The sequence below is a fragment of the Battus philenor genome, unplaced genomic scaffold (assembly GCF_028537555.1).
Source record: "Battus philenor isolate CCGP_79_NKW_IND1 unplaced genomic scaffold, ilBatPhil1.0.hap1 SCAF_19, whole genome shotgun sequence".
Lineage (NCBI taxonomy): Eukaryota > Metazoa > Arthropoda > Insecta > Lepidoptera > Papilionidae > Battus > Battus philenor.
In genome coordinates this window covers 10,297,779-10,321,594 of record NW_027181681.1, presented here as the reverse complement: position 1 = coordinate 10,321,594, position 23,816 = coordinate 10,297,779, and the positions used below count along the sequence as shown (strand labels likewise).

At 32.7% G+C, this 23,816-nt stretch overlaps 1 protein-coding gene across 1 annotated transcript in view; it reads left to right on the top strand.

The window, feature by feature from the left end:
• The window catches only part of LOC137921780 (uncharacterized), a 47,515-nt gene extending 26,776 nt beyond the window's left edge, over positions 1-20,739 (top strand). Inside the window, exons 5-6 of the mRNA XM_068764604.1 lie at positions 18,895-19,114; positions 20,667-20,739. Of these exons, the coding sequence (XP_068620705.1) occupies positions 18,895-19,092 (198 nt within the window). The 3' untranslated portion in view covers positions 19,093-19,114; positions 20,667-20,739. The remainder of the gene's footprint in view (positions 1-18,894; positions 19,115-20,666) is intronic.
• The last annotated feature ends 3,077 nt before the right edge of the window (positions 20,740-23,816 follow it).

Below are 23,816 nucleotides of genomic sequence, written 5' to 3'. Positions count from 1 at the left end.
CACGATGGACGCCGTTCCAATATGGCGGACTAGGTACATATTTTTTCACAACCACCACAATATGGGTATCAAAAAACCGTTTAACTTAAAAGTTTTTTAAATGTATTTATCTTACAGTGTGTTAATTATGTATAAATAAAACATTAGGAATATGTATGGCTTATTCGAAGTGGTCTGCATTAGCTGCAATACAGTCCTCTAAACGTTGAGTTCAGTTATTAATATCACCACGCGTTCTTTCTATAAAAAGTCTTCACTGCCAATCGTATGGATTGTTCTAGGGACTCAAAATTATCATAGCCAGTATGCATGCAGAATGGAGAATAAGATTTACCTTACTTTCTTCTGCTGGTCAAAAGTAATAAGTCATAATCCGGTGGATTTAGATTTGAACTAGATTATGGCCAGTCTTCAGCTCAGATGAAGTCCAGAACGTTCGTTATTAACACTGATTGGGGTGATTGTGCCTTTTGACCCTGCGCTGATTCTTGCTGAAAGGATAATTCTTGGTTATTTAAAATGCTGTTGTTAAGTGGCTTAACTACATTCTCGAGAATGGTAACTTGATACATTTGTTTTGTTTCATTTTTCCAAAAAAAAAATATGGCATCACTCCTCCATAGCAAATATACTACTAAACCGTCACTGAATTTAAGTAATGCACATGTTGTACTCTGTTGACTAATTGCAGCTTCTTTAGCATAAAACGGTGATTTTTTTGTTACAATATTGCTCAATTGTAAAAAGCAGTGCGTATCTTACAGGTTGCAAGTACATCATTTTTTTTAAATACGCACCATGGTACTAGATGCTATCTCCATCTCAAGATGAAATATTTTGGCTTCAGACAAAAGTTTTTTCGAATTCTTTATTGCTTTCATCCTTTTATCGTACAAACGGTACGTGGGCGGCTAGAACTTTTTCTGTCACAAACAGAGGAGGTTTTATTGTACCTATCAATGGCCCGGTATGTAAACAAATACCTAATGTATGGAGGATTCCAAAAATTGACTTGGCACCATATCTACCTTATGTAATGCAATCACAGCAATTCGGTGCTCTTTATCACCCCACGCCATTTTAAAATCACATGATTCATTCGATATATTAAAAAGGAAATGCAAGAATCAATTACATAACCACGATGGATTCCAAATTCAAAAGTAATATTTTGCTTATTTTTAATGACAGCAGTGTGGTCAGATTAAGTATTAGGGGGAACGGAAAGTAATGTCGCTTTCGTAACTTAAATTCACACGACTAGATTTTTAACAAGTTTTTATTTCTAATCAGCAATATATTCACCTTAGCTATAAACAACCTTTTGCCATCTAGTATACAAATTTTCAGAGCCGGAGCGGTAACAAATCAATCGGGTTTTCTGTAAAATATGTCTGCAGGGACGACATTACTTAATATAATTTTCACATGGTCAATTATATGAATAATGACGCCTGTATCTATGTTAGAAAAACATAAATATTAAATATTTAAGCATTAGAAATATATTTAATATGCTTTTGCAATAATTAATAACTGATCATTAATACAGACAGGACAACATCTGTCTAGTCAGATAGTATAGAAATAATTACAAATAATATTCACTTTATAACGGAACGGAAACAATTACTAGCTTATAATAAATCAAAGCTTAACGAGTTGCAACACCGGCTGCAAATGCAGACAGCCTTAAGATAAACGAATTATATGTACAAATTTTGTAACTCGTGCGACAATTTACAAGATGTTTGTAAATTCATACATGGTATAATCTACTCACACAATCACTTATGTATGTCATGGAAAAAATAGCAGAAGAGCCCAATTTGATAGAAAATACAATCAGAGTGAACCTACAATCAGAAAGAACTCTCCTTTAATATCATTCATGTTAAAGCTAGGAGAGTTCCAAACGCGCTGACCTAAAAAGAGCTGACAGCGAACACAGACGGAATGTTATGGATACTTTTATAATATATTTATTACAGTAATAGATGAACTCATTTCTAAGCACTATAATTTCTTGAAAAAATCCTCCACTCTATAAGTTTTTGTTAAACAAACTTATTTTTTAAAATTATTTACACTTTGTACATCATAGACAATAAATAGATTAAAAAAAGAAACAATTCATATGGCACAAGAGGCGGTTTTATCGCTCGTGGAGATCTCTACCAGACAACCTTTGGATGGAGATATGAGACATGATGGAGAGGGCAGTTTAGGGTGTACGTACATACAAATGCATACAGTACTATACACACATACATACATGAATACTTATATATACATATACATACACATACTCCTATGCATATATATATAGACATAAGGGTGTATTGTAATACTATATACAATTGTGCAACAAGCCATTTATGGGGATATATCAGAAATTTTGCTACGAAATCAAATATGGCGATCTATAAATTAACGAAAGTGGACGATATAACTGAATTATTTTTAAGTTGACAGTGGGTTAGGCCACAAAACACGTAAAACAGACGACAACCGGGACCTTAAGATTCTGGAGTGAAGACCACGAACAAGCAAACGCACCTATCCACAAAGTGAATGAACTATCTTGTTAATGTTGGAAGACATTGGATGCAAGTCTTCAGACCAATTCTATTAGAAATTTGTGAAGGAGGGCCATATCCTCTATTATCCAGTGATTATCAGTTGAATTATTTTTATTTCTTATTTATTTATGTACTTGATTAGAGTTTAAGTTGTTTTAGTTTTTATAAATAATTGTATCTTATGTTCTTTGTGAGTAACTTTAATATAATAAACGTTAGTGGAACCAAACTTCGGCTCCATCGCAATATAACATATAGCATATTTGAATAACAGTACATTTCCGTTCAAAAGTTTTGTATTCGTTTATGACGTGGTATGTATAGGATGATTAGTTGTAGGTGTGTATTTAAAAAAATCTTCAGAGGTGTGAATGTTTACATCATGCTGTTAATACATTGTACGACCTTTCCAAAAATCAATAGTTTCAGTTTATAAAATTAGGATAAGTATCTACGTATTAAAGTTAATCATTGTTTACTGTCTGTTACTGCAGACTATACTGCCAGAAATTATTGACTTGTCACGTTACAACAGTTTCATTAACAATTGCAACATAACATGGCAATTGTAGGTGTAAATGCTTTCAAGCATTTTCTGGCAAATATATGCATTCTCCTCTTTAAAGTTTCAAGTCTATTAAAACTTTCCCTCCTTAGTATACGTATACAAAGTTTCCTATGTATGTTTTTTGTAATAAATAATGTTTCTGTTTGATTACCTGATATGTACTCGCGTTGACAATTATGCAATGTGTTCATTAATTGGTTTTTTCAAAGAATAACGCGTATAACTTTCGACAATTAAATTATAATTATTTAATATGAAACATTATTTAACTTGTATATTTCGTTCGGTGTATGGTACAAACATTAACAATATAGCTTTGCGATTCATTTAAACATCTGACGAAAATGTTTCAAATGATTTTTACAATTAATGCGTATTACTAATTATTAATTTATTATCCCATTTTCGTCAGCGTAAATTCGGTATAAACATTTTTTAATGATATAGAAAACTAAATAACTATATATAACTATATATATACGAGATAAAATTTTTACACCGATAAATCTTTCGAAAAATTAAAGACGCGTCTAGATAAATATTTTGCAAATATCTGATAATGGTCTGAAATATGTAAGAAGGTTACAGAATAGAACGGTTTATACATAACATAATAAATATAACTTAAACAGCAAAAGTCGTGTTTTTATTTTGCATTAAAAAAGGGAAAAAATCTATGGTGTTCCCTAATATATTTATATCTAATATCTTCTAAAAAGAAAATTATTAATATCATCATTTATTGCTTTAGTACGAAAATTAAACTTTTAACTATGATTTGTTTCGGTAGATTCTCTTTAACCTTACATCTTTACCAATATATGTTGACGTATGAAGAAACAATTCAATGTCTATCATACATTGAAGTCTTTTGATCATAAGTCTTCTAACTTGTACCACCCATGTATTGAAAGTAAGCGATGGATTTAATGTCTCGAATATATCCGATTCGACCCCACCTTTGTCCCGATTTATAGCAACTATAAATTTGTAACCAAAAGTACCGACAATATTTTATTGATTTTAGTAAACTTTATTACATGTTATTGGTGTCATTGATTCTGAACACATTGTACGTAATCAAGATTAATCGCTTGTATTACGAAAAGCAAATTATATTTTAACGATTGTTATAATTACGGGAATGTTGTGCAATTATTAAAATTAATGTTAGGGTTTTATTTTTAACTTTAACTGCCGTTTACGAACAAACGAGATTTTAATATCTTTTATACGATCGGAATGAAAATGATTATTGAATAATGAAGAAATTTTGAAGCGACAATTATATATGTATATTTTGACTGAAACCCCGTTGTAAAATTTGGTATATGTAAATAAAAAGGTGTAAATTTTATAATGCTACTGTCATACACCTGAAAGTAAATGATAAAGCTCTAAGCTAGCACCAATTTACTTAAGAGATTTTACTGAAATAAGCGTCGACCAATTTCGTAAGGCGTACACTTATTTCTTCGTTAATATTAACATGTGTACGTATGAGAAGATCGCTATAAGATATCAACTATATCGGCCATACGATATCAACTTGATACAATCTAGAATCAGATTGAGCTCTTCTATAAAGGCACCCATACAATAGAATTCGATTATTTATTATTTCGTGGGTTGGAGAAAAGATTCTTCGTGAAGATAGAGTAAAATAAGAATAATGATTTTAAAAGATAATCTATTCATAATTTCGTACTAAATATTAATAACATCAACATCATTATTTCGGCCATAGAAAGTTCAATACCGGCCGTACCTATAGATATAGATTCCAATAAGACGGGTCGAAAACTATCTGTACTTGTACCCAGTGTCTTCTGATCACTTCAATAAGGTCGTCTTACGTAAATAAAATTAATAATAAGCGCAGCTCTATTTGTATATATCTTATTAAGTTTACTTAAATTTACTAAAACGGTAACACTTTTATAACACTTATCTTTTTTAATGAGGCGTTCTACTTATACTTATCAAGACTTTCTAAAATTTGGCTCTGGGGCGACATAAATATAATAAATAAAGAGTGGGTGAGAAATGTAAGTATCCGTGCCCTCGCGTGGGCACCGGTGAGACCAATTTAGGTTAATTAGGTCAGAATTGATCGTACGTTCCGCAAATTTATTGCGTTCGATATTTTAACCGCAGCCATTTTGTGCTTGTCATGTTTTATTTTATTTAGACGTCAAAATTTAATGTGCGTCGTTAACAATGGCTCGAGGAGGCGGACCGCGGCTGTCAGTTGATTATTTTTTTTTTAAATTACGATTTGCTTTACATAGTGCCAGTCACTAATAAACTACGAATTGTTTTGTTGCAATTATTTATTAGTAGTTTTTTAATACTTTCTCGTTTTAGTTTAATGTATTATATTAGAAAACATTTTAAGCCTTTTATGTCAGCCTTTAAAGCTTTCATATCTTTCAGCGGTCAATAACAATCTAGTCGTGCATAAGACTTTAACGTTTTTACGTTTAAATCCCGTACATAAGTTTGGCACTGGATATAAAGATAAGCTCTATGTATATGTTTCATAAAATTAGTAATTATTTTATGGACAACTGTTTACTGTACTACAATAAGTAAGTGTATTGTAGTATCGTAATGTACCTGAATTATAAAGTAATAATGTTAAAAAGTTAACATATTTTTACACTATAATTTAATTCTGTAGAATTTTGAACATATACTTCTTATGAGAACGTCCCTCGAAATAATCGTTATCTTTTTCTTTTATAACATGATATTAACTTTTATAACACCACACGATTACATTTTCTGCTTTCCCTGCCTTAAGCGATGTTAAGTTGATTTTACCAGATAAGTCATCGAGCTATGGTCTTGTATCTTCATAAGTTGGATATGTTCGACTTGTATGAATATAATATATTTATTAAGTAAAAGTTTATTATAATCAAATAGTGGTTGCTGATGGTAAATGACACTGACTGGAGATCATAGGGTCGATTTTCCATCAAGCCGCCCACGTTGTTTCAAATATATACCAACTTAATAATATGTTAATGTACACGCATATTTCTTACTTTACTTACTTTATTGTATTGGAGATAAACAGTAACAAAAGGCAATAAGAAAGTACAAACTTATTAACTTAGAAATATAAAATTAGTTACAATTGTTACCTTATAACGTTCTCGCTAAGAACATTTAATGATTTATAGTCGAACAATGACAAAACAAATAAAAACATTACTAAACAGGCATTCTGCATATCACACCGCAATAATTACGAGTCACAGCAAGCCGTCACGTTCCAATGATGTTTAAATTGTATTGTGTGTACTCGATAATTACGAACGATTGTCTTTTAAAAGATACGAGAGAGCAAGAGAATTTATCAATATCACTAATATATGACTTGTATTCTTAGAAGTGTATAGCATATTTCAGGATCGAAAGTAAGGCACAAGGTGGAGAGTTTACCTTACACAGCCTATGGGAAGCTCTAGCTCCAGCTGTGGACATATTACAATTAAAAAGATGATATTAATTCCCAAAGTGTATCACTTCAATAATCTTTTACATAATCGTATGGTTATTTTAATAGCATCGGTGAACGTGTAAAAATTATTGAAAGTTTAAAAGGTACATGTGAGTTTGTTGTAATATATTCTTTTAGCGTCTAAGACGGCAATCATCGCGTAGATACTGGTGTAAAACCTGAGGATCGCAATATGGAGTAGTGATAAGGAAGTGGTCGCACGTGTGTAATTTTGTAAACTTTGTTAGGGCGTCGTTAAAAACAAACAAGACATCAATGTTTAAAAAAAATCATAATAATTAGTTGACTTCAATTAAGTATTAAATAGTTTTTGATTTAAGCTAATAAACTTGAGAAAAATAAAATAGGAAATATTAATGGTAAATATAAAAACAAAAGCACAGGCTCAAATTTCTGTGGAATATAGATTCAATAAATAAAAAAATCTACGAAAGTTCCACACGCCTCCTGACCGGTGAAAAGCACAAAATAAAGGCAGACGGATTTAATCTTCCTGTTACAGTTGTTAGAGCAATTAATAAGCTTTATTATCACGAAAAATCTTTTAAATCTATTACATAAAGTGCATTGTAATACCGTAATAAGCTGCCTATAAATAAGTTGCATATTAAATGGAGGATGTTCATGAATATAATACGTATATATACGTCTTATACACGTTAGGTTAATTTGCATTCGAATGTGGCGATATTAGCTATACAAGATCGTATTAAAAAAAGCGTCCGAGATGATGTTTCATAATGAATATAATTGTTCTGTCCTAAATGAAATCAAACCCGCTATTTGAAATGGTAAACCGCTGTAAATCATCTTCTTATTGATTTATTCATTTATGAAGTGTCGTATTCGTTTTAAAATGGCTTAACGGGACCAATGATAATCTCTTTTCATGTTATTCTATTCTCTACTTTCCTCAGGGCAGTTGCAATGGAGACTCCAGTTATTGATTTGACTCAGGCCAGCGATTAGGATTATGAATCATAGTGTTAAACCATTGGTTTCTAATCTTTTATGGAATACCACCATTTGTTTCAAGAAGAAAAGTTACACGGTCTCAATTTGTACACGCCTGCTATTTACCTTTTTTACCTAAAAATATAGGTTTTTTAAGGCACCGTACAAAGCTCTCTTCTATGTCATTTCTTCATTTCAGAAGGTAGTGTCTGTCTTAAAATGTCTTGACGGAATAGACGTCAAGTTCCTTCCATGTCTATCTTATGCATTCCTAAGGGGAGAGGTAACAGAGAGTCCAATTGTTATATTGATTTGACTTGATCAGATCAACAGGTAGGAGATCGTCAGCTTGGTCTTTTAATTACTTTTCCTATAACCAATAACACTTCGAACTTATCTAGTTGTCATGTGTTCATGTCATGTGTTGTCATGTGTGTGGTTCATTCTTTGAATCGTTGTTAATTTTTGGTTTATATTTAAATTTTCACAAAAATTTTATACAAGTACAGACTAATTGAAATTATAATAACATTCAACCACAACATGTGCTGACATTACAACAAAAATAGAATTTTCTAAGTACATATATCAACAATAAATCTATTTGCCTTTATCTAATTTAAAAAGTTAGTAGGAAATTAATATAATTAATCGTATAACAATAATTTAATTACTATTTTCTTTAACATGTTCTGAAATATTTTGTTTGAACAAAGATAAAGGATTGTGGTATAGATCGAAACTATTTATTTTCAAAGACATTTAGTTATAAATAATGATAATAATTCAGTAAACTAAATGTGCCTGTATTCTTCGTTATTTTTTAAATTGAGTTATTACTTGGATGTATAATTATCAGGTTAAATGTTTACGTATACTATTGTTATTGAAATGGCAAGATGGAGGCGCGTGGAAGCGCCGTCGCGTGCCGGAATGCGGCGGGCATTAATTAAGCGCTTGCCAAACTCGGCCGCGACCGATCGTCGCCGTGTCAAGAGCATGTTTCGCAACCCGACACCAACCCGTCACAACCCGTCACAGCTCGTCGCAACCCGTCACAACCCTATCGTTTTCTTTTACATAAAGGAAATGCTTATACAAAAATATTTATCTATTCGCTTAATTTTTCTATGCGATTTGGTCATAGTGATGATTTATACGATAAGATAAGAGTGTCAAAAAGACCAATTTGATAGAAACTAGCACCAAATTGAGGTCCTACAGATCATATATAGGCTTTGATTTGAGAAGATCCAAAGTCAGGTTTTTTTATAATCACTCTCGCAAATGTTATTACAGTAGATAGAGAAATTTAATTTCAAGATTAATTATAGACTTTTCTTTCCTTTGCACTTTTTATATGGTTTTTTGTCAAATATATTAATTATGAAAATATCCTTTTCAACGACGCCAACCTTCGACTATACTAGATAGAAGCTATGCTGGAGTTTTATCTGCTACGTATCGTTGCGCTAACGTTTTCGGAAGTGGTAGGAGTGTTATTAAACAGACAATAGTAAGCTACCACCTCCAAAGCCTCATAATCCGATGAAATACTATTATTTAGCGTCCCGAGCCGAGGTCCTGTTGAGAGCACCCAATTTCGCCTCCTTAAAAGGGATTCTGCGTACACCCCTATGTTATTTTAGATAGCGTTTTACATATTTAATATGCTATTTATTTCCTTAATTTATAGCCGTTATCACATTTCTTCACAGCAACTTTTAAATTTATTACGTTATTTTTAGTATATAATATATTTTATTATTATCTTTATATTTTGTTTACAGCTATTCTTTTACTTTTATTTTCATTTCCTCCTGTTTTTACATACTTTTCCAACCTGTTTTATTTTTAAGTACTGTTCTGGTACTGTTCTTTTGATAATGTGCTCCCTCAAATATAGCCCTGCAGTATTTAAGAAACGGCCTATCTTTATCGTTATTTATTAGTGAGGCGATACAGTCCTCACTGATCTTTTTTCCTAGAAGGAGCTCGGAATCGCATTGGAGTCCTCCTCTTCCTCCTTGGTTTGAAAAATAATTGAATAATTTGATTTCATAGTTACACGCTGGTGAATGCTTGCATCAATTTTGAGGGAGTTTTCCGTTTTCAACATCTAAAAAGTCAGCAGTTTTGTTATGAACCACGCAAGACGTTTCCCAACCGTATTGTCACGTGTTCAGTGACCGTACGATACGTCAAAATTAATGTCTAAACTGTGGAGCAAGTAATTCGAAAATTATATTGTCTCTTGCCTTTGATGTGGGACATATGGTTGTTATTCATAAAAAATCTTTATTTGTCAAAATGGAAAGCGAAAGACAAGTTGAATATATTAATAGTGCAACATTGTAATAATGTGCATAATTATGATTTTTTCAACAATAATTATACAATCTAGAATATTCTATTAATAAGTAATAGAATTAAAAGACACGATCTATGTATTGAGCAGTGGTATCCTAGAAGTAGTAGTATCGATTACCGGGATGCAATCAAATAATTCACAATTTGTGCATTAATTATATAGGATTGCCAATGCTCAGCAACAAGTTTCCAGAAGATGGGCAGCAACAACCTTTGCGTACCATAATATCACACTGCAATCGCCAACTCGCCTGCTAAGCGTGGCGATTATGGTGTTCCATTATAGATGTCTTTGGTAGAAGCCTATATCTTGCAGTGGGCGTTAATCGGCTGAAAAGAAGAAAAATAACTAATAAAACTGACAGCGTTCATATCGTAATAAATTAATTTTCTTTTCTCAATATAAAAAATTAATAAATAACGAATACTTACACAAGTAAGTTTACTTTTTCTTATACTATAAGATATAATGATAACATTGTAATGCTATATGGTAAGAAAAGGATTAATATATCTAGTTCCGTAATGTATATGTAGCTGAAGTAGCTATATATTAGTCCTTTTCTTACTTAGGATGGACTTCCGCAAAGTAACGCCTGAATCCATAAGGTAATGCTATATGGTACATGATTTTAATTATTTGTATCACATTCTAACATAAGACTTGCGAGAAAGTAATATGTAGGGGGATTGGTGACAGGTGTAAAAGCATGAGAGGTGAATGAAAAAAAAATAATGTTATTTTTTATAAAAATAATACTTAATATTTAATAATAACGACATATAAAAATTAATAATTGTTTGCTAAATGTCTTGGCAGACTTTTGAACTAATAGAGATAATTGGACTGTCCCATTTCAATAGAAAATATAAATTAATTTAACAAATTTTAGAATGATCACTTTATACAATGTGATTTGAAATTGATATAATTTATATATAATTCTGTATTATGTTTTTCATTGACGTCAAACGTTTGGCAGCCAAGGACTGGTGTTTTAATTAACTCTGTGAATATTCGTACTAAAATCAAGAAGACAAAGTTTTGAGAAACATTCCCGAAAAAAAAGTCAAATCAGTCTTTAAAAAAAATTTTGATATTTATTTCAATTTTCATTTAATAATTCAAATATTAGACCAAATGAGGTCTTTAATAGACATTATATATCGACATTAATATTAATATCTTCAATAAGAGAATCGATGTTATAGACATAAATACTTCGAGGATCACCTTCTAAGAAACTTACAATGTCTATAGCAAAAATTAAAAAATATTATAGGAAATAAATGTTTATTAGGAATTAGTTTTTAGACTAACTATTCCGGATTCACACTATACACATTACTATAACTAATTTTCTTATCGTTAAATACGGCCCTGTTTTACTCGCACAAAACTTCTTGTTAAGCAAAAAACACGTCGTTTGTTATGAACGTACCTTCAAAATCGCTACATGTCAGACGTAAGTTAAGTAAATTTGAGGCGTCCTGTAACGAGCGGGCAAGCCGGGGTCTGTAATTAAGTTTTTCCCACGAACTTAACAAAGGCCAAAGCGCCTTCGGGCGCAGATGTTTGATGAGCAGAACCCAGCCTCCGGATCTATTAACTCATCAACATAAGTACAGACGAGTAATTTCGCAGAAAGCTTCAGATATTAAACGATAACCGATAGATATATTTGTTATTTATAACGTCTGTAGGTTTATCATAATGTTATAAAATTGTTTTTATGTCAAACGTAACCCGTTACGATTTTAGATCCTGCGCAAATTTACAATCTCGGAATAGTCTATAACAGTGATTCCCAAAGTGGTCTATATCGACCCCTAGGAGTCTATGACAACCTACAAGGGGTCTACGTCAGCGAAAAAAAATTTTTGGGTCCATGAAATGAAGTGCAAAATTTATTATATATGTTTATAAAATTGTGTAAGTTGTAGGATGTTGGTATTAGCTTCGTAGTCGCAATACATTTTGAACTTGTAAAAACCTGAGAGTCGCAGCATAAATGTATAAATTAACATGTGTTTTTACTTTAAGTTTTTAACACTAAACTTCACTACAGTTAGAAATTTACAGGAAATCAATATCAGGTAAGTAGGGGGTCTACCCAACACGGAAAAACATGGCAAGGGGTCTACGACACAAAAAAGTTTGGGGAACTCTGGTCTATAATAATAAAATGAATTTGCGAGGTCGAATCAGCAATAAAGAAAAGTCGCAAAAGTACCAAAATCACCGCCTTGGCTCGAAGAATTGCGTCTAAAGTGGCAGTGGGGCACATCCCTCCTGCAACCCATGGTCTTTGATGCTGGAAGATTCTCTAGTTGTGAACGCGAGCCGGTAAACGCGGCCTGGATAGGCTAAGGTAGCGGGAAGTTGCTTAATGCGCAAGATCGGTCAACGTCGCGATTTATGGGGAAGGCTTATGCCTTGCAGTGAGCGTCCATTGGCTGAAAAGAAGAAGAATATAGTGAACCGCCCTGTGTATTATTGTTTAAACCATGGATGCACAGACCGCGGCCCGTCGGTCGAATACTGGTGGCCCGCCGACAGCAAAAATAATACTCTCGTACATTCGAAAAATATTGGATTCTATTCCAGAATTAAACCAAAAAAAAAAAAATTAATTACCTATACTTCTGGCGGCCGGCCCGCCATCAGTTCATGATTTCCCCGAGTGGCCCCTAGTCTTCATAAGTCTGTACAACCATGGTGTAAACAGACTCGATCACAGAGGTATCGAAGAACTACAGATTTTTTTCTTTTTTGCCTTTTCGACTATAAAATTGGTACTAACCTTCTTTAACTCCCTTTTCCTCCTGTTGCAACTCTTCCAGCTGTGTGCTGCTCACCACTTTTATTACATAATTTATTTATATCTCATTTGTGGCATACTCTTTGGTTTTCTGGATTCGCGGTCTGAATTCTTGGAGAATATTAAACCAGGATTTTTAACTGACAATGTGACCTGCAGTTTTTCATTTTTAGTCTTGTCAATTTGATGGTAATATTTTTAACTTTACTTTGTTTTCTCGCTCACTTGTCTGCTTATCAATCCTTAAAAGTAAAACCCATAAGTTTCGTCTCCATTGCCACTTTGAAATAGCCACGGTTAATTTATCACTCCTTTGATGGTGACCCAAGTTTTTCCTTCATATGTTACGACGAGATAAGCGCATTGGTCAAATATTTTCGCTTTCTAATGAACTGTCAGATTGATCGTGACTTGGGATTAAAGATATCGATCGAAAATTAATAAATAAATTTAATACAATTTTATGAAAACTCATAAGAGAAGTAAGAAATAATAATTGTATTAAAAATTTAAAATCAATATCCATAAAGATTTCTCCGAAATTAATTTAGGTGCGAAAAATATTAAAGTTCTTATCTTTTAAATAAAAGAAATGCAATTATTTTAAAACACAGTATGAATAAAATTACAAATCTCTGAAATTATGATTGAGGTAAATTGACATGTTCGAAATAATGAGGTTAATATTATTCAAGGATGATCGAAATCTTTAGTGACCTTATATTACTTTATGCTCTTGGGCTTCAACTGTAGCAATATGTAATGGATACACCTATGATGAGGTCTAAGTTAATCCAGATGGATACAATTCCAAATAGGAATAAGATAGCAAATTTAAAAATGTTTTATTCAAAATATGTACTAAGGAATATATCTCTTATTGACGTCAAGTTGAGTCTACGGTCTTCAGATGATAAATGCCACAGACGTGAGAGTAACAGACAAAATTAAATATTTAGTAAACATTGAACGATATTGGAACAGCGAATACATCATTCCCAAGATGTGGTATCTTAATAAAGCTATGATACATTTTAAACAGTATTGACTTTTATCTCTCTCTTTTCATCTTCAAAGTTTGGAGTATTTCTACTACTACTACTACCACTACTGCTGCTGTTGCTACTACTACTGCTACTACTATTACTATCATACAGTCTATAGACTGCTTTTAAGAGAGTGTGCGTTAGAATTATACCAAATACTTTCCCCGTTTCCTTTCTTTCATCGGATAACAAGACGTCCGGATTCACGACATCCGTACACGGTTGTGATCCCTTCTACACGCATTAACCTTTTAGCTACGACTTTTATAGTGCGAACAGCCAAAGAGTGGAACAATCTAACTGTATCGTTATTTCCAGCCAACTATAACTTAGAAGATTTCAAGTTAAAAGTTTTCATGTAGGCTGGCATGTACCATCGTAGACCTCCTCATCGTCTTATAACAGAATAGAGCTCAGATCAGCTTTTCCCAAAATATTTACGAGGGGATATACCATTCGTCACTTTTAGCAAGTGGGTTAGTGATCACAGTCTGGTATTACAGTATATATTGCAAAGGACAACGGCGCCCATCCTCTGGAAACTTGTTTTTAAGTGAAGGCGATATATCTATACAATAAATGAACAAAGTGCAGATTAAATAAGATTTTATTTTGGGACCCCCAGACTATTGCTGCCGGCTACAACTGCTCGAAACGTCTGACGTAATAAAATCTCACAAAAATATTAATCGTGTATGTATGTATATAGGTACGTAAAAGAAACGTATCAAATCTTTGTATATATATTTACATATATGTACATATACATAGATTGGAACAACTTTACTTTGTGATACTGGCCGGAAGTCCTTCGGATTCGGTTTTAAATACACCTAATCCAGGAGAACGTAATGTAAACTAAACCTACTTAAGGTTTTAAAACATTATCTGTGTTTAATAATGTAAAAAAAGTTGTAAATTTAAATAAATAAATTAAAAGTACAGAACGTGTATTACCTTGACATGTCTCCGAAATATATTGATAATAACAAATTTGCACAAAATTATAGATTATAAATCATTAAAAGTATAAAGAGATTTAATATCTAATAAATTACGCATATAAACGAAGGACGAATTACCGTCTTGCCGTCCGCGCTTGAGTAATAAAATACAATGAAGAAATTAGACAAGGCAATTTACCAACAAAAGTATGTTTTAAGAGTGATTGACTGTTCTTTGTACTGTTAAATACAAAATACTATAAGCTTCTTAAAGATGTCAGACTAGGCGTTTAGTCTTAGAAACATGACCGTTGAGGTTATTTCAATTTTAAATCATATGCCGATTGATGGGACATGGGTGCACAAATTTTAACAGGTGAATGTATGGCTTTTCGATCATCCGGTATGAAATAAATGATTACTTTGAAATATGTTATCATTACTTTTTTTTCAATTCGAAGGCCAATTACTTCTGGCAGTAAAAAGTCTGCAGGGATTCTGTACTGTAAACAATAAATAATTTTAAATTGATAGAGTGTACACTACATAAATTGACAACAAATTAGCTATACGTTTACCCCTTTTATAAGCCTTAACTCAAGGGGTTCCTTGAGGGTAATCTCTCTATGGAGCGTCAGCCGGACCGATCTATGAACTAGGCAGCCTCCCAATCTAGTTAAGTAGTATGTAGCGGATCAAGCCGAGTACCCTTCGGGAGCCCTACGAGCTTCGCTATCTTAAAAAAATATTTAATGGAATCAGGCGTTACCTTGCGGAAGTCCATCCTTAGGACCAATATTTAGCCACTTCCGCACATGCAGTGGTAGTCGTGCAACAAAGTGCACCGCCCGCCAGCACGCTGATAAACCTTAAAAGAGATCTCAGGGAAGAAGCCTTCTGTGTCCTGCTGCCTCGAACCCGTGATATCACTGATTGCCATTTGAAAAGCACTGAGTACTGTCCAAAAAAGTTTAGACACCTATAACCAATCATCACTGTTGATGTTTCATATTAAAAACGATAATATTGCAATATGAAATATATTATTATTTCTAATAAACAATTGTAATATAAATAAATTATAATATCGTAGTAAATGAAAATATATGGATCTCCTCAAATGCTTTGTCTACGAAGTTAAATACGAAGATTATTTTTTATAAGTTAATGTTTTAATTAGTAATATAACCTATTTATTTTACTCATTTAATTAAGACTTCTTACATTTGTTATATAGTTATAAAGATAAGTTCGTCATAACTTTGTCTATTATCCATAAAATTAGAAAATGTTGTAGGCGACTATGTACAGCTTAACAATGTACTCCCTTGTAATTTCTTTGAATTATTGTGTAGTAAATTTAAAGAGTTTGTTAAACAAAAACTCGTAAAATATCCTGTCATATTGTAAGATATTGATGATAATGCTTTGGAATGCATTGCTTAAGGATTGTGAGTGACCTCAAAGAAAACCTATTTGAGTTTGTTATGAGCTCTTTTCAAATCAGGGCACGTTTTAAATTCTCTTAAGCTTTTTTAGTTAAAGGATTAAGTTGAAGGATGACATTTAAACACCAATACAACACTATTATATTCTAATTTTAATTTAATTTGTTTATTACGTATACATAAAAACGCCTCTAAAAATCGAACCAGCTATCAACGTCCGTAGATCACTATATATACTTATCCACTATGCTACCGCAGCGTCGATTCAAACTTTATCTGTTTTTAATTACTTAAATAATCGATACGATATGTAATTAAATTTAATATTTTAAGTGTCGTGCGCTTGCTAAATGCTATTTTATATTTAATGTTATTGCTTATTAAATGCTAATAAGGCATTTTTATGTGCGGTATTGGACGGCAATGATTTTAGTTTTAAGTTAACTAACTTGGTTACGATCGTTTTCAAGTAAGTAAAGACAGCACTTCAACTAATAAATAATGCAGTTTAATTATTACAAAATTATCACTTCGTTTACTTGTCGCAACCTTTCTCGTAATTAAAAATAGCGCGGGCCTTGAATTTCTTAGTACGTGATCTTAAATTATCAACTAAATTTCATCACGTTAATGAAGTGTTTTTAATTAGTTTAATTACTTATAAAGTAAATTGCCTTTTTCGTTGATTTCATACATCTTAACTTATTTACATATGTATGTACTTAATAGTCTATTTTAAACAAACTCTCCAAGGAATAAAGTCAAAAGACCTAATGAGATAGTCAACAAATCGACATCTGTTCAAAAATAAGGTTCATGACGTACAGGTGAAAGATTTGAGGTTGGTTCCTTGAGATTTCCAATGAGTACAATAGACCATCTTTTACAATTTACATTGACTTGTTCTTCAATTATATAACACCATAACACAAAACCACACACAACGCTTAAATTAAAAATAGAAATCTTACTAGTTCACAATTGAAATTAAAATGAGACAACAATATCCAACGATGTAATAATTAATATATTTTAATATTTAAAATATTTCAATCTTTCTGTCGTTTTTTCAAGTAATAAATAAATGAATAAAATATTGAAACACGAAATTGTGACTAAAAAAAGTAGAAATTTAGATTTAATTGAAAAAAGTAAATAAAGTAAATTCATCGAAAAATGCAATGTAAGTTAACCACATGGTGGACAGACGCCTTTGCTAAAGTTTTCGAAAGACGTTGAATACAGGCAGGCGTTGGAGCGCCAAGAAATGGAGTTTCTACGGCTAATGTAAGATGATGATAAGATATTGCTTATAATGTTACGATGTCATTAAATCAAAAGGTAACCTAACTTAAATATAGTTTTATATGGTGATGTATATAAAGTACATTTTTTCAGTCAAAATATTTTTAAAATTACACATCATGTAACACTGAAGATCAGAAGCTTAAAGTATAAGATTCTCAATTTGTTTAATAGCACGCGACTCAAAATATAAAATGATACAATCGAACAGTGGTTTGTATTTTTTTTATTGTTCATTGTGATTTCATAACAAGGTATTGTGTTATGTTTGGCGACGTTTTGGCGCCATGGTAACACAATTACCGTCCCACTTGTATTTCTGGCGGTGACCAAATTATTACACATATTTTTTTGGTTCAAGAAAATAATTTAGTAGCCTGTAGTCCTTTAATATACTCTATAATCTCTAATGTATTTAACAGTATTTAATGTACTCTAAATAATAACAAGCAACTTTACTATATATGTGCAGATGAAAACGGTCTTTATTTTATACAACATGAATTTGTATTTACAAAAAAATGTAATTTCGCAAATTTGACATCATTTATACATTGATTCATTATTATCCACTTAGAATTGTTTACATTGTCAACATGTTTACATTATAAGTAGATTGCCAGAAGAATCAGGTCGTAGGAGAAGAGCTTACAACAACTGCTGACTTTTTTGCACATTTGTGTACATTTTTTATAAAGTCCATGTTATATGTGTGTATATATATGTTAGTCGCGGGAAATCGCGGGTTGATGTCTATACATTGCAGACAGCATCAGTCGGCTGATATAATAAGGGAACAACGATTAGTAATAAAAATAAGTTTCGTTTTTCATGCACTCTTATTCTGCAATTATCATGATTTTTTATGATTTATGATCTAAGCGACACTTTTTTGTTCTCTAGTACCATCCGCCTTTTTAATATCCTTTTTAAAAATAGGAATGGTATAAATATGTTTGTTTTCGTATATTTTTAACCATAGGAATATTCTCCGTGTCCTAAGGAAAATACAAAAGTCACCGGTTTAGAACATATACTTCATTATAACATTCATCATGTATATATATATATAAATATATATATATATATATATATATATGTATGTATGTATATATATGTATATAAATATATACATATATAAAATTGATTTTATTTTTGTGTATACTACACTGATCAAATAGTAAGGTTGTATTATCGTTTAAAACTTCCGGGCAATAGAAAATCAGGTACTTTTTTCCTAGATTAGAAGGACTATGTTATTATACATAGGTATTTATAATAATTAAGTTATAGTTAAAGAGGCCATTAAATTTCATTTTTCAGGCTGCAAGTGCGTTGTTCACGCTAGACGGCGCTAGGGGCGAAGCCCTAGCTAGGCGCCTGGCGCGTGGCGAAAAGCGGCGCAGGCGATGTCGAGCTGTTCTTGCCGTCTTAGCCTTACTGTTGCTCCTGGCGGCGGTTTGTGCGGTGGAACTCCTCATGTCCAGGGGTCAGAGGGTTTTTGGTGCAGTGCTGCGTTAAGCGATGAAATGACACATAAAAGGTTAAATTTGATATCATATTTATTAACTTGAACTTAAGTAAAATATCAGGAAAAATAGCTTTTAATTAATCATCATAATTTCATCCATGGGATGTCTACTGCTAGATATAGGCGTCCTCAAAAGATTTCCGATTGGACTGGTAGAAATGGAGGCATGGTCCGGCGCCTTGTGTCTGTCCATAGTTTGGGTGAACATCCTACACGATGCGCTTGCCGATTCGAAGTTCCTACTCCAGAACCTGAAGGCTCCGGCGTCTTTCTGTACTCCGCGCTCCCTACGTAAGATATTGAACTGGGAAGCCGCAAATCTCTCTTAAAGTGAGTTGAGATGCTCCATGGAGTAACTAGGATTCTAGTTACAATACTTTAATTTGTGCTTACTCACTGCTAACATTCCGAATCATGAGCAATCTTAAGAACCAACCCTAACATCGATCCCTTTAAAACATATCAGATGCAGCATTATAATTTCAGATATAGTACCACTATCCACCGCTAGACATAAATGTCCATAGATTTCCAAATGGACCAGTTGGAAAAATGTGATATCCTCGTTTACCCACAACTTTAACAATGTCTTTCCATCTTGTCACCACTTCAGAAACTTAAAGGTCCAGTGGCCATCTAATCTATGCTCTATGTAGCATGTCGGTTTTGTTTGTCTATGGATCTCCTAATTTCTGATTCGATCTTCCAGAGAAATCATGAGTATAGCCCTCTTTACATTCCGGTGAGCGTGTGTGAATATATGCTTATTATCGTGAATCAAAATAACTTTAACTCTACTGATAGTTCTATAAATTTATATCTCAAAAATCTTCCAAAGAATGCGCTCGAGTCGATTTACGTACGAAATAAGCTATCGGTCAGTTTTAAATTTTTTCCTACCAAATTTGTCGAAAATATGCGGCAATGCCGTTTACCTCCGGCGTGCCGAAGCTTTGCGCCATCCGCGCTCGCTTTGTGAGCTTTTTGACATAGTTCAAGGTGCGCGTGCGGACTGTCATCTTTTGTCTTTTTTTTTGATGACCATCATTAATTATTTCTTTATCATCAAACATAATTTATTTGCATTTAGATTTCGACATGTTCAACGACTAGTTTACCGTAGATGGCCGCACGTTTTAATGATCTGCCACGCAACGCAAAGTTGACTACTTACAAGCACACGTACATATAGTTATGCGCCAAGATTTATCTTGAACACTGTCTGTTTCTATCATTAAACAGTGTTGCATTTATCATATCTGAAGGCAGTTTTGTATCCCATATAGATATATTGATAATCAAGAAGCCTTTAAGGTTCTGAAGTGGAGAACGCGAGCCGGAAAGTGGAGTGACCTTGTTTAGTTAGCCGAAAGATACTGAATCCAGTCTGCTACCTATTGGTCTTATTGGAACTCTATGGAGAGGCCAATGTTCAACAGAATACGTTTTTCAACTACATGAAGAAAATGAGCAAAACGTCTTATTACTTCAATTTGAAAATAATTCTGTGCCATTTATTATTATTTTTTATTTAATTAATATAAGTTTAAATTGTATATTTCAGAAGCAGTAACCGATGAGGGGCGCAAACTCAACAATAGGCAAAGTATCTATCAAAACAAAAATAATTTATATTTCGTTCAGCTGTACTTTGATACCGTACTTTACATTTATATTGATCAAAGATGGTGTATTTAAACACATGTTTACCTATTACTATATTTAAAAAAAATTTCCTCAAGAAAACTTTGTAGGCGGCTTTATATTTACTAATTAAAATAACAAAACGAACTATTTTCGAAGTATATACTTGCGCACAAGCAGTCGTAGTTCGTCGTCTCACTTGCATATGTAGTCATCCATCTCGTACGCATGTTCTATCCCGATTTTTTTTATTGGTTTATAGAAACCTTATTTATAAGCCATAGTATGTGCCTTAATTTTTAATAATAACGCCACATTATATATAGATATACTACAATGCTTATTGAAAACTAATTCACTTTATATCAATATCATAAATGTAAGAGCACAGAGACATTTGGCGTTATTTGTAAAAATGAAGGCACTTTCACATTATAACATTACTTTTGCGCCTCCTGCTACAATCCTCATCGTCGTTATGATTTCAGGAATACTTGCACTACTGGACCTAGGTCTCTCTCACAGATTTCCAATACGACTTGCTTCCAGCTTTTTCTGTCGACCTTTACAAAGTTATACATTACCTTACTGATTTAGATACTTAACTTCCATAGCGACCGCAAACTCAAACTCTCCACGGTTCAAGAGTTCATTCTGGCTTGCTCAAAAACTAACTTTGAGACGGCCATCGCACATCCCTTAGTAGATAGCGCCACCCGCTATTCCCCCCACACCTCAGTAAAGACCAAAAGACGTTCTTCTCACGCCCATCTGAGGGTTCCCATAGAACACTCCCCACACTACACTCTCTGCAGACACTTACAACACTGCAAGCGCAAACCACTCAGCATCACCAGCATCCACTGCACCTGCAACACTTTACACAGATCGTCGCTTCCTATATAACAAAACATCACCCACCACGCTACAACTCCCGTTTTTAGTGAGCGGCCACCCGCTCCCTAACCGAGAACAGCGTGGGTGAACCGTGATTGTATCCGAATCCCTCTTCGGTTCGTCTATGGTCCACGCTGCCGTCCCAACCCGCAAGCACACTCCAGCAATACTCCCCGTCAAAGCTCTACCGCGAAGAGCCTTAACAGCGTGCAACTGGTAGGCGCCCCGCCAGCTTTAGTTTCTAGTTTTAAATCTAGTTCACAGACCCTTCCGCTCCGTGAAGCTGTAAAAGCCGTAAAGCTAACAGCATTAACATCTTCAGAAACAATACAATACAATACAAATAGATACTTAATTTGTTCGAGGGAGGCAAGTTCATACTTTAAGTCCAATAAAAGGAAAAAAAAAAGCAACGAACTGACTAGTTTCAAACGCAACATCAGTCATTTTTAAATAACCTTTGACAATGATTGTGAAAAAAAAACTTAAATAGTATTTTTACGTTTCATTTAGTTATTAACCTAAATGAAACGTAAAAATAATTAGTAATCCATCATGGCGCCTGGTTAGTCGGCGAAATAAAAAAAAAATAGTTGCCGACCTTAATTTTTCGCTACAACATTGTGCATTTTATTAATGGTTACTAAACTAATACAACAAACTAATACACTAGAAACAAGTTGAACTCATATATAATGCCATCCTATCCATCAAGAGCTCGCAACAAAAAGGCGGTATTTTGGTGATCTTTTTTACAATTCATTTTTATTATGTTTAATCTATAACTTGATGTTTTTTGGACAAAGCTGGTAAGTGCTTTGGAAAACCTAGCAAGATTAAGATTAATGAAACAATTAAATGTTTAAAATTTTACCCATGTAAACGGGTCTTAACAATTGTTGACGCAATTACAATCATTTGTCCTTTTCAGTTAAAACACAACTTATTTCTATAAGCGTATGTCAATATTATTATCGTTCTTGTCAAATTTTCTAGGCTTCCGAATGTGTCTGAGAAGTGCCCACAACACAAATGGTTTTTTTCTGTGACGTCACAGATGTTTAATTAAGTTTTGTCAATTGCATCAAGTTTCTCTCATACCTTATTAGTAGTTTGTGATATATTGTAAAATATAAAATTGTTAGTAATTTAATTTACCACTAGAATGTGATTTAAATGCAGTAACGGTTCCTAAATATAAGTAAAAAAATTACAACAAATTATTAGTTATCAATAAAAAAGAAGCGAATTTAATAAATATTATATGTCAGTAAGATAGTAACATAAGAATTCGTAGTTAATTATTTTAATTTTTTTTTTAATTAAAAATGTGTAACAACATTTTGCAATCTGTAATTGTATATACAGGGTGATTGGTTATAGGTGTAAAAGTTTTAAAAAAATAATAATAAATAATAAAGATAAAGGAAGAAAAACGTTTTTGAAATTCGAACATACATAATAAAATTAATTATTGTTCATTATCTGTCCATGTGGACTATCTTCTGCCAGATAAAAGATTGAATGTGTAGTTCATTTGTTGTGAAAGCTGAAAAAGTGTTTTGTAAATTCTTATTACTACAAGTTATTTATTATTGCCTGTCTCTGTAGATTTTGTGTATGCCAAAAGTTATTGGCCTATCGCATTAAAATTTAAAAAAATATATTCATGTAAAATATTTAAAGTGATTACTATATACTAGGGTGGCCATGCTCTTTGATAGTACGAGCCATTTTTCGAAATTTGAAATTTTTTGCGTGCCGCAAATAAATACACATTTAAAACATGCAAAAGAATATTTTTTTACTAAAGTCTTATTGAAATATTTATCATGCGGGCTGGCGGGCGGTGCATGACTACTGCTGCATAGCGGAAGTAGCTATATATTTGTTCCTTTCCTAATTTAAATTAAAAAATTGAAATAATTCAACGATTAATCGGAGCCAAAAATCGTTCAGAGCCGTATGAAGCTCGCGGACCGCAGTTTGACCACCCCTCCTACATACAGTGCGTATAGTTATACTATCTATAACTGTAACGGGTATAATTAAAAAAAAAAACTTTTTAAAACTCGTACACCTGTAACCACTCAACCTATATTAAACACTTAGGTTTTATTACTTATTGATTAAAATCTGTATTGAATATAGAATAAAAAAACTATATTGATTA